The following is a 17945-nucleotide window of genomic DNA, read 5'->3' as shown; positions in this document are numbered from 1 at the left end:
ATAATTGATACATTAAATTATTCTTTAATAAAATATTTTTTTATTTTCAACTTCATTTCTATAAATTATCTACGGTGTATATCATGAGATATTTGTAATTCATGAATAATTCTTATAACTCTCATATTCATTATAAGTTTAACTGAAAAATATATACCTGCGCCAGACAATAAGAAGGGTCGAATATGGTATGAGGGTACAATAATTCTTGTCCTCGAGTTATTGTAAACTGTACATCGATTCGAGCTCTGTTGGCCCACCGGAAGAATAGTCATGTTGTTGTCCTTGAACCTATGTTAGTCCCACCACTTTTTCAGAAGCTTGACTATAGCAGTTAGTTTCTTAATTTCGACACGAACAGACGTATTTGTGCAGTGAAATTTACTTTAAAAATTGTTTTATAATTTATAAAATGTCATCAAGCGAAGCCAGTTCTTCTCATGGAGATGAAAACACTCCTGATACATCCTTACATAGTGATTTATCGAAGCAACGGCTAAAAGATGGAGTAGTGTATTATGAAGGTTTACTTCTTGAAAGTGATTTAATTGCAAAAACATCTTCTGACACTCTATCTGAAGATGCTATGTTGATTGGTAGAGAATTATATGATAATACGTTAGATATGTTAAATAAAAAGAAGTTCGTAAGCGATCAAGAATTGATTCATGCTCAAGAAGAATGCCCAGACAGAAATTTTGAAGCAGTAGAAGATAATTCAGTTGATGACTGTTCCAGATGAAAAAAAAAAACAAAAAATGATGGATTATATTCCTCTGGAATATAAAATTAAAGTTTTAAACATAGCAAAAGCTCACCCTTCATGGAAACTAGAGACATTACAAAAAAATGGATGTAGTCATTTGAAGAGAATGGATCATTTGAAAGTATGGAAAAAAGATGTTGAACATGGTGGAACTAAATTTGATAAATATCATGTGATTGATTCTTGGACGTATGACCGCTTCGTCGAGGCAAGACAAAATTATCAACAAGTGACTACACGAAATTTGCAGCAATGGGCTTTAGCTGCAGCCAGCCAGTTTCCTAATCTTCAATTTACAGCGTCCGACCCATGGGTAAAAAAATTTAAACAAAGACACAACATTCGTCAACGCAAAATTACAAAATTTGTAACAGACAAAGAAGTTCACACCATGCCAGAAATTATCGCCTCTGCAGAAATGTTTCGCATTCAAACAAAACAATTGATATCTAACTTCGATAGTGACTTCGTTATTAATACAGATCAAACAGGTATATAAATTTTCTAACGGTAAACTAATTATTTTTTATTCCATTATTAAATTTAATCGAAGTTAATCATTAGATTTTTTAAAATTCATATTTTCAGGATGTCAATACCAATCAATGTTTAATAGGACACTGACGGAAAAAGGAAGCAAAACAGTGTTTGCAAAAGTACAAGACATGACCAAGGTGTCACACTCATATACTGCACAATATAGCATAACATTATCTGGAAAATTACTACCACATGTTTTTATTTGTTTGCAAGAGCCTACAGGTGATTTTGGGCCAAGAATAAAGAAAAACGTAGAAGAATATTTAAAAAAATACAAAAATGTTATTGTCACATCATCAAAATCAGGAAAACTGACAACTACTCTCTATAAAAATTTTCTAGAGAAATGTTTAATGCCATATGTTCAAAAAAATAAATTTCTTTTAATTATTGACTCGTGGACAGGACAAGTGAAGCCAAAATTATATGATGAAATATTTCAGGATGATAAAAAAATGCCTACATGCACATTTAAAGTTATACCTCCAAAATGTACTCCGTTAGTTCAACCATGTGATGTCTATTTCTATAGACAAGTGAAAAATTTTATCAAACGATTGCAAAGTACCGCTGAACTTCTAGATAAGAATTATGAAATTCATTCCCGAGAGGATTGCATAAAAATTCATTCGATTATTCATCACCAATTGTCAGCGCCAATATTTTGAGACATGATGGAATATGCCTGGTTCGCCAGCGGGCTTTGTGACACAAGAAATTTTTTTACTAATGTCAATGATGGGTGTTTCTCATTAGACCGTTCAAAAATACCGTGTCATTGTAAAAAAGCAGCATTTATTTGTTGTTCTTGGTGTAGAAAAACTTTTTGTTTTGAATGTTTTTATCATAAGTATCACTCAGGATCATGTAATAATATCTCATAATACGTAATTATAAAATATTGCTTTAATTAATTAAAAAAATGTATAATTTTCCATTTAATTTTCGACTTATTATTTGTTTGTACCACCGCAGATAATTTATAGAAATGAAGTTTAAAATTGAAAAATTTTTTATTAAAGAATAATTTAATGTATCAATTATTTACCTATTAATATATTATAGTGCTGGGTAAACTTTGAGTGCGTTTTGCTCAGCCATTTTTGAGTATTGCACTTTAGTATTTCAGAGGTAGTATACCCACATAGTGTACTACCACTACGTCAAAGATTATCAAAATCGGTTTCCCCAAGGTCGTATCCTCCCCTTGTTAGAAATATCTATCGTAAAACTATAATCGTAAATTATAACTATATTTAGTTAATCGTTTTTTAATATATATTATCATTCTATTGATATAAGTTTTTTTTATTAACTTTTTGAGTTCAATTCTTCAACTTACTCATGACTTTAAAGACTTACTTTTTTTGGGGTAATTATTATATTATTTTATGTGCAATGGTTATTGATAACCAAAGAAAGCAATTTTCTATTGTTGTATTATTATTAACACGTAAATATATTAATATGATTGATGAGAGTTTTTTTTTATTTACTGTTTGAGTTTAATACTCACCTCTTACCCGTGACTTTAAGGATTGATTTTTGTACAGCGTTATCGTTTAATTACCTTACGTGACTTGATTACTTATAACAACAGTATACCTTCTTCGCAAAAGAATTTTTAAATTAATTCATGTTAAATAATTTCATATTCGTTCTTTTATTAACCAATTGAGATTGTAACTCACGTTTTACCCGGGGCTTTGAGAATTTACCTGTGTTGAGAGTAATTATTTAATTATCTCATGTAACTGGATTACTTCCCAGTAAACACGTTTACGTCAATGTGACGTCAAAATGACATTGGGCTATGTCAGGATTTACGTAAGATACAAGTCACGAATGAGTCATATATGACTCATTATTTCACACTTCTTGACGTAAGATTCTGACGTAAAAATATGACGTAGTCATGACGTCAGTATTATGTCTCAATGACATTTATGACGTCAATATGACATACCTGTGATGTCTATATCATGATAATGATGTCATTATGACGTAAAAGTGATGTAAGTGATGTAAGAATTGTACCTCAGAAAAAATATTAAAAAAAAAATTTCTCAAAAATAAAAAGATGGCAATTTTGAAATTAATTATAGTGTTGTGGACTTATTACAAAGTTTGAAACACTAGTTATATGTTGATACTTGATGAAAAAATCCTGAAATATGCTGGGCTCGAACTTGGGTCCTCACGTATCGAAGTCTGGAACGCTGCTCACTTGTCCAAGTAACGGTTCATGTCACGAAGTAAATAACTTATGTGATAAGCCTTACATGACGAAAAATGCTTATTTCATAATTTTTCTGAGATTAAATGGATTTTAAGAGCTGGAATTGTATAAAATTAAAGTCTAATAATTTATACAATTTTTATAAAATTTCATTAAACTCATGAAATTTTATAAAAGTTCTATAAAACTTTGTAAAAACTCTTATAAAAGGCTCTCTAGTGAAACTTGTGGTAATGAATAGACAATTTATAAATTTTTCATAAGAATTGATTGAATCTTACACTTTCAAAAATTTTCGTCTAAAAGCGGACACAGAGAACTTTAGACTCTCTGCGGACACAGAGAACTTTCACAGAGTGAAATTTTTTCAGAGTAAACGATGTATCCGTGTCATTTGAATATTTTTAATACTTATTGATTTCTCAAGACTCGAATTTTTTTTATTTAATTTTTCCGAAAATTTAGTATTTTTCATTTGGATTTTTCTTCTTCAAAATTTCAATTTACAAAATTTAGATTTTTTTTTTAATTTCAACTCTTTTAAGTATACCATTTTTTAATCTATATTTCTTTTTAATTTCAATTTTTTCGAAATTTGAATTTCTTTAATTTAACATACTAACAACATTATGAAACTTGATGTAGACAGTAAAAATTTTGCGTCATTGTGTCAAAAATTTTGTGTTAAAATTTTTATGTTAAATATTTAACATTTTTTATGTTGATTTAACACAATAAATGTTAAATTTACACTTAAAAAGTTAAATATTTAACACAAAAATTTTTAACACTAAAGTTTTTGACGCAATGACGCGAAATTTTTACTGTGTAAAATACTATTAGTCTCGTCAATAACAATCATGGAACTGTTTGAATTATTTCCAAATACAATGTTTCATAAGTAGCAGCACTAATGTCAGAAAATTATTTTTCAAGTAATAGTGCAATATTTAAATGACCGACATTTAATTTCTTGACGCGAAATCATAAGAAATTATATGTTTACTCGCTTGACGGTTTAAAAATTTAGAGTTCATGCCACATAAATTGAACTCGGTATTTTGTTATCAGTTTCACACCAAATCATTTATACTGAATGAAGTCGAAAATATTTTTACAATGGATAAAAGTACCTAAATTCATGGAAAAAATATAAGTGAGAAACATATATGCAACGAAAAAAAAGTATTTCTTGCACCAAGAAAATTTTGACGGAGGCCGAAGTTATATTGGAGCAAGAAGTGTTTTAGTGTCAAGAAATTTTGACTTCATCCACGAAATTTTCAGTCATCTCTAATATATTCTTAGTCCAAAGAAATTTACCTTTAAGTCAAGATTTTTTTTCTGCAGTGTATGGAAACATACAAGCAAAGATATAAAAAGTTTATATCCCACATGTATTTAATTTGTATGTTTTTTTCTTAAAAACGTAAATGAAAAATATTTTGTATGTTATTTGCTAATATGTTAGATATATTCATTAATATTGTAAATTATAAATTTTTGTTATTAAGAGCGGACTTAAATTTGCAAGGTACCAGCTTAAATCAGCTGTTTACCTCTTCCTGATTCTTACTAAATTTTTAAACCAATTTTCACTAATATTTAGCGATTAATTGTAAATTAGACATCTTGTTGAAGAAGTTTTATATTTGATAAATTTTGATCAATCGATAATATTAAAAAATACATCCCCAAATTTTATCAATATTATGGAAAATAATCGTTTGTCACTGATTTAGAAAATGACTTTCAAATTACGTCAGTATTATGTACAATTGTGACAAATTATTGATGTTAAATAATGACTCACAGATGGTATCGGTATTACGTAAGAGCGTGACTTGTCACTAATGTAAACGCATGATGTTAAACTTACGTCGTTATGACATACAATGATGGCATTAACGTTACGTAATATTGTAGTTTATATATTATGTCAGTTGTACGTAATATCTAAGTCATTTCCGTTACATCATGGAGAAGTAATAAACTTACATCAGTATGATGTCAAAAATATATCATATATTTTTACATCATAATTGGATCACAAGACAGGTCAATTTTACATCATATTTATGTAAAATATTGTGACATTCCTATGACTTATAAATGACGTCATATTGAAGTCATGTGTTCACTGGGTTATAACAATAGTACATAATCGTCGAAGTGAAATTCTCGAATTAATTTGCTTGAAACAATTGGAAATAAGTCTTTTTATTAACCATTCCAATTAAATACTCATCCTCACACATGCCTTTAATCATTTACTTGTTTCTAAGGTAATTATTGAATTACCTTATGTGACTTGGTTATTTAAAACCATAGTACGATAGTCTTCTAATGTTAATCTTTCATAAATATATTACCGTTTTACTTTAATTGAATATTATTTTTTTTTAATAACCATTTGAGTTTGATAATTATTTGTTACCCGTGACTTTAAGAATTAATTTGTATTTAGGGTAAGTATTAAATTACCTTTTGTGATTTAATAATCTATATCCACAGCATACTATTCTTCCAATGTTAATCTTGTAATAACACATTTACGTTTTACTTTCATTGAATATAATTTTTTTTATATTAATCACTTGCATTGAATACTCATACCCACCCGTGTCTTTAATAATTTACTTGGTTCTTAGGTAATTATTGAACTACCCTATGTAACTTGATAAATAGTAACTATGGTTCATCATTTCTCTGCTGTTAACTTTTATTAACACATGGATATTTTAATTTTAGTAGATACAAAATTTATTTTATTAATTACTTAAATTAATACTCACTTCTTTTCCGTGACTTTAAGAATTCATTTGTGTTCAGGGTGATAATTTAATTACCTTATGTGACTAAATAATCTATATCCCCAGTATACTATTGTTTTAGTGTTAATGTTTCATTATATATATAAATATACATATATAATTTTTTAAATAAATTTTTGTTGTTTTGTACTCATAAATTTATTTATCTGTAATGCTTATTACGATATGTATTAATAGTAGTAATGTTCTAAATTTTGCTTGAGATATTTTCTTTGACGTGATTATTTAATTCAATGATCGCGATTCATTATTTATAAGGACAGTATATACATCTATTGCATCAATGTTGTTATATAATGTATGCTAATTGAATAAATATAATTTTACAGTATATGTAATAAGAGAGTGATCCGAACAACCCGTGACGATGAAGAATTACTTATCAATACGGAAATTATTCAATTATTTGCAGTTATAATTAATTCTAACGATGGTATGCATCTATACCATCGCTGTTGTTACATTTATTTATGCTAATTAAATATATATAAAGCAATAGTGATTCATATTTATTTAAATGATTCATATTTATTATTTAAAACGGTTGTAAGAAGCGGCATGATGGCCGAGCGGACTACAGTCAACGCTCTCTGTATTTGACTTGCCCGTACAGGACCATTCTCTGTATTTGACTCGTCCTTGTCCATAAGAGCTGTGTAAAATCGTCAAATACAGAGGAACCCTGTTTAAAATTTCCAATAGGATCCCATCAAAAGCGACAAAAGCCACTTAGAAACCCATAAATTTTATTGGTTTCTAAGTGGCTTTTGTCGCTTTTGATGGGATCTTATTGGATCTTTTCAACAGGGAAGAATGTGGTCAAATACAGAGAGGTTCAATACAGAGAGCGTTGACTGTAAGTCATTATCCCAATAGTTCGTTCGTGCATCATGTCGTGAGGCGAGGGTTCGAGCCCTGACGGTTATTCGAATAGTTTCAACACCAACCGTCGGGGGTCGCTCCGGTAGCCGAACTGTACTGGCATGGGTTTTCTCTGTGGTTTCCCCATCGCCACTATTCCAACAACCGATAGAAAGGGGTGAGGAATAGGGTTAATGCAGTACAGAAAGCACTAGTCAGTCCATAGCCGCATTGGAATGAAATTATATGTGCGAAAATTATATGTTGATTATAAAAAGTGGAGAACATGTTGATAATAAAAAGTGGAGAACGTGTTGAGTATAAAAAAAAAAGAGTGGAAAATATGTTGATAATAAAAAAGGGTTGAAAAACTGAGTTGATAATATAGAGCGGAAAGTAACCTTGTAAAAACCAGAAAAGGGTATACAAGTAAAACTCATAATAATAATAATAATATTTAAAACGGTTGTATGCATCTATGTTGTCCCTGTATATATATTTTTATTCATGCAAATTAAATACATCTAATTTTATAACAATTGTTATAAGATATACTTGTACGAGTAACCCGTGACTATAAGTTTTTATTTATTATTAAGGCAAATATTTATTTAAATGATTTATATTTATTATTTAAAACGGTTGTATGCATCTATGCTGTCCTTGTAGATATATATTTATTTATGCAAATTGAATACATCTAATTTTATAACAATTGTTATAAGATATACTTGTACCGAGTAACCCGTGACTATAAGGTTTTATTTATTATTGAGGCAATTATTTATTTAAATGATTTATATTTATTATTTCAAACGGTTGTATGCATCTATGCTGTCCTTGTAGATATATATTTATTCATGCAAATTGAATACATCTAATTTTATAACAATTGTTATAAGATATACTTGTACGAGTAACCCGTGCATGACTATAAGGTTTTATTTATTATTGAGGCAATTATTTATTTAAATGATTTATATTTATTATTTAAAACGGTTGTATGCATCTATGCTGTCCTTGTAGATATATATTTATTTATGCAAATTAAATACATCTAATTTTATAACAATTGTTATAAGATATACTTGTACCGAGTAACCCGTGACTATAAGGTTTTATTTATTATTGAGGCAATTATTCATTTAAATGATTTATATTTATTATTTAAAACGGTTGTATGCATCTATGCTATCCCTGTAGATATATATTTATTTATGCAAATTAAATACATCTAATTTTATAACAATTGTTATAAGATATACTTGTACCGAATAACCCGTGACTATAAGGTTTTATTTATTATTGAGGTAATTATTCATTTAAATGATTTATATATATTATTTAAAACGGTTGTATGCATCTATGTTGTCCCTGATGATATATTTATTTATGCAAATTAAATACATCTAATTTTATAACAATTGTTATAAGATATACTTGTACGAGTAACCCGTGACTATAAGGTTTTATTTATCATTGTGGTAGTTATTTAATTATTTACGGTGTTATAATTATTTTTAACAACGGTTTGTATTCATTTCGTCGCTGTTATTATTTTCATTCATTTAATTAAATTAATTCAATGTTATAATTAAATATTTCGGTGAAATTTATGGATTACCCGTGACTGTAACCATTGAATTTATTTCATCATAGGACTGCATTATTTATTGTAATGCCTGAATTCCCGCGAATAATTTATTTTTAACCCTTCGTTGGTCGCGCTTTACTGCCCGCCTTTATTGGTCGCGTGGTTAGGGAATCGCCGCAATGTTAATTTTCTTACAGCGTTGCCAAGTATACTTTTAAGTAAGCGCGGTAAAATTTGAGTTGGTATGAAATAAAAATTAATAATTAGCGCAATAGAACAATGAAATCAAATGGATGATGAAAGTTCCTCGTAAATTAATATTTTTTTTATTGAAAAATTACATTTTATAACATTCACATATAATTAAGAATTATACATAAGAACACATAATAAGAACAGAAATTATATATATTAAGAATTATTATTTAAGAATAATGACTTGAAACAGTAGTAATATTATTATTCTTGTGATCCAATCCACGTAATGATATTTATTTATTTATATTTATATTTATATTTATTTATTTATATTTTTATTTTTATATTAAAATTACTTACAATAACATTGCACAAATAAATTAAATAAATAACTTTATGGGACATGCGCATAACAACTATAACAGCTGATGACGGCCATATTGTTTTTATTTATTCAAGTTTCATATAATTGGCAATTTCATGGTCGGGTTTGGTCGCGCTTACGGGGAATCGCCGCGATTCCATGTTCTTACGACATTTATTATTTAATATCTAATTAATAAAAATACCTACAACTTTAAAAACTGTTTAGGTGCATGCTAAATGAATTGAAGAAGGAATAGTTAAATTTTTTAAGGCTGGAAAAAATTATTTTTTTTTTTATAACGAATTGAAAAAAAAAAGCGGGGAATCGCTCATAGCGCGACCAACGAAGGGTTAATGGTATTATACATAAGTCGGTTAAAGTTTGTGGTCTTTATTTTTATAAGTAACCTAAAAAGCTTACGACATCCTTTTCATTTCCTAGCGTTTAGATTAAGAACAATCTTCGTCATGTTAATCAATTTATAACTATTAATTAATCTATTATTTTAGTGATATCAAATCTTTTTGTCTTATAATCACAGGTGAGGTTGATGAAAAACCGTCATTTTTTTAAGTTTTTTCCCGTGACTTTAACCACCCGTGGACGGTGTCTCTAGTCACTCCGCATTAAAATAGTATGAGTAACGAAAGTTTCTCGAACTCCAAAGCTAAAATAATAATCAACTTTTGATAAACTTACATGTTATCTATTATTTACTGTGATGTTTTTTTTTTAATTAATTAGTTTTTTTTTTTTTTTTTTATTTTAGTGAACAAATATGAAGCTACTCAAAATCAGAGAATTAATCCGTGATATACCAACAGGTGGACCCTTAGAAGTATTCAGAAAACGAGCAAGTTTTGATTGGAAATCGCTAAAATTTAATATTTTCGGGGTTGACTCTCTTGAGTATCATGTACGATTATTACTTTATTTTTTTTGTATATTTTATTTATTTGGTTTATATTAAACTTCTTTAATTTGTTTATATTTAGGAAAAAGTTTATAGGTTTATTGAGAGTTCACCCGATTTCCAGAGGCCATCAAAAACTCTCACTTTGGACGAATATCGACGAAGATGTTTTAATCAGATAAAAACTCTTTTCAAAAATGATCTTATTGTAAGATAATAGAAAAAAAAAATGTATGAAACAAAATCTTCTTTTTATATTAGTTGCATTGAAACTTAAGGTTTCAATGTATATTTTAGCCAGTCACGATTTTAAATCAAACAGTTCAAAATTGTTTCTGTTCATTTTGAGCTTCACAATAACTTATAATTAAGATGACGTTTGAAAAAGCACTATCAGTCAAATTTTCTCGTTTAAGTTGGCTCCAGACATAAGTGGGCTCCAGACATTGAAACTTTGAATTTTAATACAAATGATATGAAAAATCTGGTGCGTTTCACGGAATGAAATACCATTTCAAACTCAAGCGAAAAAAATTTATCCTTTTCTCAACAGTCAACATCCATTCTAATTTGAAATCGTTTCCTTTCATTTCTTACTATACGATATATCATTGATTTTAGGAATCAAATGGTTTGTCTCTGAATGCTTACATCGATTATGATTCTTCATTACCGGTAATTATAGGTATTTTATATGCTATGGTACCAGGAGTAGTTTTCTCCCTGGGTACTGAACGTCACATAGATTATGTCAGCAAGTTTCATAGCGGAGAAGTAAGTAAAAAAAATGAGTATAGATAAAAAAAAAATTTGAATTTTTATATCAATTATTGAATTGTTTTTATTAAAATTAATATATTTAGTATCGAGGATGCTTTGCACTTACTGAAGTTTCTCATGGGACTAATGCAAAAGGCATGAGAACGACTGCAACCTATGATATAACTTCACAAAGTTTTATTTTGAATTCACCAGATTTTGAAGCCACTAAATTTTGGATAGGGGGTTTAGGTAAACTATTAAAATCTTATTTGATTATCATTTAATCATTATAATTAATACTTATTAAAAAAAAATTGTCCTTTAGGTAAACAAGCAACGCACGCAATAGTTTTTGCTCAATTAATAACTCCAGATGAAATTTGTCATGGTCTCAATATCTTCATTGTACCTATTCGAGATCCAAATACAATGCTGCCGATGCCGGGAATAACAATAGGTGATTTAGGTGAAAAGGTTGGACTCAATGGTGTTGATAATGGTTTCATAATGTTTCACAATTTCAAAGTGCCTAGAGAAAATTTGTTGAATAAGATGTGTGATGTCACAATAAATGGACATTTCATATCAGCGATTAAAGATCGAAGCAAAAGATTTGGTAAAATTTATTATACTTGATTATTAATTTGTAGTTAATTACAATTAAACTTAAAGAACATTGTAATAGGTGCATCACTTGGAACTCTTTCTCTTGGTCGAGCTAACATTACCAATATTTGTTTTAAATACTGTTCATTGGCAATAGTTATTGCAGTTCGATATTGTGCTGTTCGCAAGCAATTTGGGCCTTCAGAAACTGAAGAATGGCCAGTTTTACAGTATCAAGCATTGGTAATAAAACTTATAACTACTATAATTATTATTATAAAAATAACATAATAATACAATATCTTTCTTGTTAATTAATTCAATTTAAAAATTGCAATTAAATGGTCGTATTTTTTTTTATCTATTGATGATGCACATCTGAGACTAAATACATTGTTGTTGTTAATAATACCAACTTTTATTTACAGTATGGAAGACTGATGCCACACTTAGCAGCTACTTATGCTATTCTTATTTTTTCAACAACTTTTCTGAAGCAAGTTCAAATTTTTCAAGCACATTTATTAAATCCTGAAACAAAAGATGAAGCAGCTGCTGAAGGTTTGGAAATCCATGCTCTTTCCTCAGCTACAAAGCCTCTTTGCTCTTGGACAGTAAGAGATATTATTCAAGATTGTCGAGAAGTTTGTGGTGGTATGGGATATCTTAAAGGTATTTTAAGATTTTGAATTTTTGGGGTCTATTTAAGTTTTTTATAACAGTAATTATTATTAGATAGGAGTGTTTGAAATGACCTTTTTTTTTTCGCTGACACTTAAATATTGTACTAAACATTTTCTCTTTTAAAAAGCGTGCATTTTAAGTTATTTTTTTTTAACTCCTATAGTTTTGTGAAGTTTTGAGTTATGATTTTAATGAAAACAACCGTTTGTAAGTACATTTAACGCTTTTAAAAGAGCATTCAATAATTTTACTCTAACTCCTTTCTTAATAATTCTATCAGTTCAAAGTTATTTTTTCGTATATTTTTGATGATATTAAGAGAATGACTCATCTTACCAAAAAATGCTAATCGGAAATTTTTCGGGAGTTTAACTTCCGTATTAACGTTCGTACCCCTGAAATGCGTTGTTATGAAGATATTTTGAAATTTTGAAATTGTCCGATTTGAGAGGGAATTTCTCGTTTATATTAATCGTATTTTCTTATTTAATTAAATTAAAAACCATTTTTGCGCATGTTGAAAATTATTATAATTTTAGTTGCTCGCCTAGGAGATTTAAGAGCAGATCATGATGCAAACTGTACATATGAAGGTGAAAATAACGTGTTAGTTCAACAAGCAAGCAATTGGCTCCTAAATTTCACTTCCAACTTCAGTAATGGTAAACCTATACCTTCGCCTTTGAAGTCTATTGATTTTTTGGCTCAGGGAAAGAAAATTCTTCAAACAAAATTTACATGTATGAATATGGAGGAGACTTTAGAACCTGAAAGTAAGTTTAATGAATTATATTTTATGTTGAATTAGATTTTCTATCAAGGTAGATGAATTTTTATAAAATAATTATTAAGATATGAATTTTTTTCGTTAGATTTACAGAAAGCTTTCCAATGGCTACTTTGTTACTATTTTGAAAAAACTTATCGGCGTGTTGAAATTTTGAAAAGTGGAGGAAATGATCCATTTACTATAAGAAATGATTCGCAAACATTCTATGCTAAATCATTATCGCTCATTTATGGCGAGGTAAGATTTTTTTATTTCTTTTTTTTTTCTTAAATCTCTTCGACTTTCAACTTTTTTAATATTCATTAAAAAAATACGATAAAATCATTTTTTCTATAAACTTATAATTCCTGTGTATACATTTAGTAGATTTATCTAAATGTAAAAAATTAAATCGAATTAGATATAATGAGATTTTAACTTCCTTTCTATAGCTGTCATATTTTTTAAGGAAAGAATAATATTCGAGAGACCGGACGAGACACTTAATGCGTTTCTCGTTTAATGTTTCTTGAATTTTATGCTTTAAATAAAATTCGAAGAAACCATAAAATAAAATATATAAAAAAAAATGTATTTTAAAAATGCATTTAAAAAAAAAACGTTCGTTGTAAGCCACGACATAACAAATCATTTCCTTGTAATAAATAATATTAATTAATAATAATTCAATTGTTCTTAACAAAATTATTGAGTAAAAATAATCGCCAGGAATTTACGCGCTCAAAATGGACGCCGGTATTCGTTAGTGCGTAGTAACTTTGACCTTGGGTACACGTTAACTGCGTTGTAAAATTCGACCGACGCTTGCCTGATCCGTGAGAAGACAAAGGAACTTTCTCGAAGAATTTATCATTCGGTTTTTATTTTATTAAATAAAATAAATGCAACTAACCGATTTTTCAGATGTTCAAAATTATCAATAATAAATCGAGTAAATTATTATTATAAAATAATTCTCACGACAATTAACACCACAAGGTCCTTGAGCAGTCCTCGGGTATAAATCCCCTTGAGGGACGCTCAACGGCAACTAATGAATCAAAATCAATTACAATTAAATAATTATTGAATTATTATTAATTATATTGAGAATAATTAATCAGAGGAGAAGTAAACCGAGTATAAACCCCGCGGTCCACTCCTAGCCCACAGAGTAATTATTGATACCTTGTTGAATATACGACGATCTAACTCACTACTCGAGATTGGAGTCCTAGATGTTATTGGCTTCTGTCGTCTCGTAACTACTCCGGGGATCGGTCCCTCTTGACTTCTGTGGCACACTCTCTGGCGGTTACACTACTTCTCCTCGTTGCATGTTGCAATGCACGGCTCCCGGGAAAAAATGAATTTGCCTAATCATATATAGTTATATATAATCACTTATATATAATTAGACCTGAAAATCGGCCAGATCTAATCATATATAATTAGATATAATTATTTCTATAAAAATAAAAAAAATTCACCGTGAGCGGGGATCGAACCGGGGACCTGACGCTTTAAAGACTAACACGCTACCTGATTACCTACGAGACTTACTGGAAAAGTAAAGCTTGAAATACCTACAACTAATGCAAATTGAATATATAATCGATTTATATAAGTTAAATTAATTAATACAGTTCCATTATTTCATCCACAAAAAACTATAGTTTAAAAGATTATTAATCATTGGAGTAGCAGACTCTGAGATGAAAATAGAGAACGTTTTATAGTAATCACAAAATGCATATATAATTATATATGATTTCCGTATAGTTACACTGATATTGATAGAAGGATTTGTTTATATTTAATGAGCTTTATTAACTGTTAATAAGTGATTTTTTAACATCATGGGATTTAATATATATTTATTACCAGTTAATAAATTATTTATTAAATACTATTTATTAAATGTTAATAAATATTTGTTAACAGTTAACAAATATTTATTTGAAATCAAAAGCAAAAATAGCAATTTTCTTTTGACATTTTTTATAACCCGACAACTGGGATACATAACTGTAACACATATGATAATAATTCAAATCACTAAATAAATTAACATTTAGAATATTTAAAAATTTAAAAGATAATTATGAGCTGTGATAGAAATCGGTATGTTACAATAAACGTTATTATAATGTAATATAATTAATGAAAATAATTTATAAAGATGATTTTTGTTTATAAGCAATCTTCATATCATATGACATTGCAAGTGAAACAAATTCCCTCACAAAATATTTATTAAATATAATCATTAAAAAATGCTGGATCTGATTATATATTATTATATATTAATAAATGTAAATTTATAATTTATATTTGATTAGATATAATTATGTACATAGCTTTACGTTTAATTATATACATGGTCCTATATCAATTAGATCTGATCAGATATAATCATATATAGATTTATATATAATCATATATAGCCCTAGATAACTCAGGTCTAATCAGATCTAATTATATACAGGGTGTCCCAAAAGTCACGGACGCCATTGTAGCATCTGATGAAAAAAATAATTCTGAGACGAAAAGTCCTTAGCCATTTTTCAATTAACCGTATAGATAATTAATTGTTAATTAAAAACAACGTCTCTTTATTTGTTAGAGAGAGAGCGCCAGTGTCCAGTAAAGTATGTGCCAAACAAAGACACAACTAACTGTATGACTAACTAGTTTCTATATAGCTAACGTAGTCACACATATTTACTTACACATTCACACGTGCAAGCGTCTTCGTTGGAACGCACTTGACTTGACACTAGTGTTCTCTCTCTAACGCATAAAAGGACGTTATTTTAATTAATAATTAATTATCTATGCGTCTGATTAAAAAGTGGCTAAAGACTTTTCGTCTCAGAATTATTTTGTTTATCAGATGCTACAATGGCGTCCGTTACTTCTGGGACACTCTGTATAGATTTATATATAATCATATATAGCCCTAGGTAACTCAGGTCTAATCAGATCTAATTATATATAGATTATATATAATCATATATAGACCTAGATAACTCAGATCTGATCATATATAGACTTATATAAAATATACATACAATATATTAGTCTATATATGATTATATATATTTTATATAAAAATTTAGATATAATCATATATAATTATATATAATTCTATATATTCAATATATAATCATATATAAACATATATGATTAGGCAAATTCATTTTTTCCCGGGCTCACCTATAATAACCTCAAACTACCCCCTCCTACTCTCTCTTTAGGCCCGAAGATCGAGACGCGCCAGTGCTGTGTCGAATAGTTATCGATCTCTGGTGACTTATCGATTCAGGGTAATTTTACCCTGTTACAATTGTAAAGAAATAGCGTCCCTGATAGCCAAGTCGGTCGCAACTTTCCGTCGATTTACTGCCGCAACTTGTCACCAACTTGGCGGCAAGTCGTGGAAATGAACTCGGTTGTTCACCAAGTTGTCGGCAAAAATTGCTTTCGAAACTCTTTCGCACCAAGTTGACGACAAGTTTCTCAAGAAATTTGGCGACATATTGCGGCAGTATATTGGTTTTGTTTTTCTCAGAAACTTGTAGCCAACTTGACACCAACAGTTACAAATTCGGAAGTTGACCGCAAGTTGTCGCTAAGTTGGTGGCAACTATCTGACACCAACTTGGTTGGTCTGAAACTGTGGCTATCAGGGGTATTAAAAGAATTTCTGAATTTGACTGAAATCAGTTGCTTCCCATTTCTTATTAACTCAAAATTTCTTTAGTGTAGAAATTACTCGGTAATTATTTTCCTCTCAATTTATAGCATGCCATCTTCAAAAGTTTTATAGACAAAATAGAAGACCCATGCTGGAGTAATGAAGAAAAAATAGTTTTGAAAAAAATGTGTTCTTTATATGGCTCTTCTTGCCTTGAACGTTGGCTAGGTGACTTGTATAGTGGGAAGTTCGCTGATAGTACATCAAAAATAGACCAGTTTCTACGTGAAGGGATCATTAAACTTTCTAAAGAACTTGTTAATGAAGCTGTATCACTTGTTGATATTCTTTCGCCTCCAGACTTTATATTGAATTCTCCTTTAGGAATGTCAGATGGAGAGGTATAATATCTTTAATTCATAGGTTTTCAATTAATTTTTTAGTTTATTTGAATTTGTATTGTTTTAAGGTTTATAAACATCTTGAAAAATCATTACGTCAAAATAAAGAAAATTCCGATCGTCCTTCATGGTGGAAAGAAATGGTAGCAAAGCTTTAATCTAAAACTAAAGTTGGAAATGCTTAGAGGATGAAAATTTTTCATTATGAAGCGAGAAATATTGATTTTACAACAATATTTTAATCTGAAGAACGATGGATTGTTAATTTTGTTTTATTTCAAAATTAATCTGATTATTTATTCATAATCTTGTTCTTCAAACAAAACTAGTATGGAACATTATCATAAGATGATAAATACTTAAAAAAATAATTTTATAACCATGAATTCAGTGCAATAAAGGTGATAATATCATCTTGAAAAAATGTACAAATGATTTCTGATAATTGTTATAAAATATTAATATTGTTTCAATTGTTATAAAGTTTTACATAAATCTTATATAATTCCGGTGTTTAGAGAAATTATTTCATGTTAGAATATATTTTTATACGTATACTAATTTGATAACAATAAACGGCTTTTTTTTATTCTCGTTGTAATTTTTTCCCATGTTTCCTCATTTTTAGCTGAGAACTATTAGTAAAAACTAGCTTTTGTTTCGACAACTCCTTTGTTAAATATATGAATTGAGACCTGAAGTTGAAATATT

The 17945-nt window shown here is 28.7% G+C and overlaps 2 protein-coding genes across 6 annotated transcripts in view; both read left to right on the top strand.

Moving 5' to 3' along the window:
* Positions 1-17642, top strand: part of LOC123264624 (peroxisomal acyl-coenzyme A oxidase 3-like) — a 51066-nt gene extending 33424 nt beyond the window's left edge. The window contains exons 1-12 of one of the 4 annotated variants that reach the window (XM_044728015.1): positions 7643-7661; positions 10169-10315; positions 10395-10520; positions 10934-11086; positions 11176-11323; positions 11400-11690; positions 11760-11923; positions 12109-12352; positions 12904-13137; positions 13237-13391; positions 16941-17234; positions 17303-17642. In XM_044728015.1, coding sequence (XP_044583950.1) covers positions 10178-10315; positions 10395-10520; positions 10934-11086; positions 11176-11323; positions 11400-11690; positions 11760-11923; positions 12109-12352; positions 12904-13137; positions 13237-13391; positions 16941-17234; positions 17303-17392 — 2037 coding nt within the window. In that variant the 5' untranslated portion in view covers positions 7643-7661; positions 10169-10177 and the 3' untranslated portion in view covers positions 17393-17642. Of the gene's footprint in view, positions 1-7642; positions 7662-9499; positions 9941-10168; positions 10316-10394; positions 10544-10933; positions 11087-11175; positions 11324-11399; positions 11691-11759; positions 11924-12108; positions 12353-12903; positions 13138-13236; positions 13392-16940; positions 17235-17302 lie in introns of those variants that run through there. The other 3 variants (XM_044728014.1, XM_044728013.1, XM_044728016.1) reach the window with 3 other exon arrangements.
* On the top strand, positions 6-2267 carry LOC123264637. 2 transcript variants are annotated; one of them, XM_044728037.1, is made up of 2 exons: positions 6-1257; positions 1331-2267. In XM_044728037.1, the coding sequence occupies exons 1-2, from the start codon at positions 726-728 to the stop codon at positions 1972-1974; spliced, it is 1176 nt and encodes a 391-aa protein (XP_044583972.1). In that variant the 5' UTR covers positions 6-725; the 3' UTR covers positions 1975-2267. The 2 variants fall into 2 exon arrangements, with proteins under 2 accessions (XP_044583972.1, XP_044583973.1); XM_044728038.1 differs by having other exon boundaries at positions 8-1257; positions 1355-2267.
* Positions 17643-17945: the final 303 nt, after the last annotated feature.

This window comes from Cotesia glomerata, linkage group LG5, assembly GCF_020080835.1.
Source record: "Cotesia glomerata isolate CgM1 linkage group LG5, MPM_Cglom_v2.3, whole genome shotgun sequence".
In the NCBI taxonomy this organism is placed as follows: domain Eukaryota; kingdom Metazoa; phylum Arthropoda; class Insecta; order Hymenoptera; family Braconidae; genus Cotesia; species Cotesia glomerata.
This window is presented reverse-complemented; position numbering and strand designations above follow the sequence as displayed.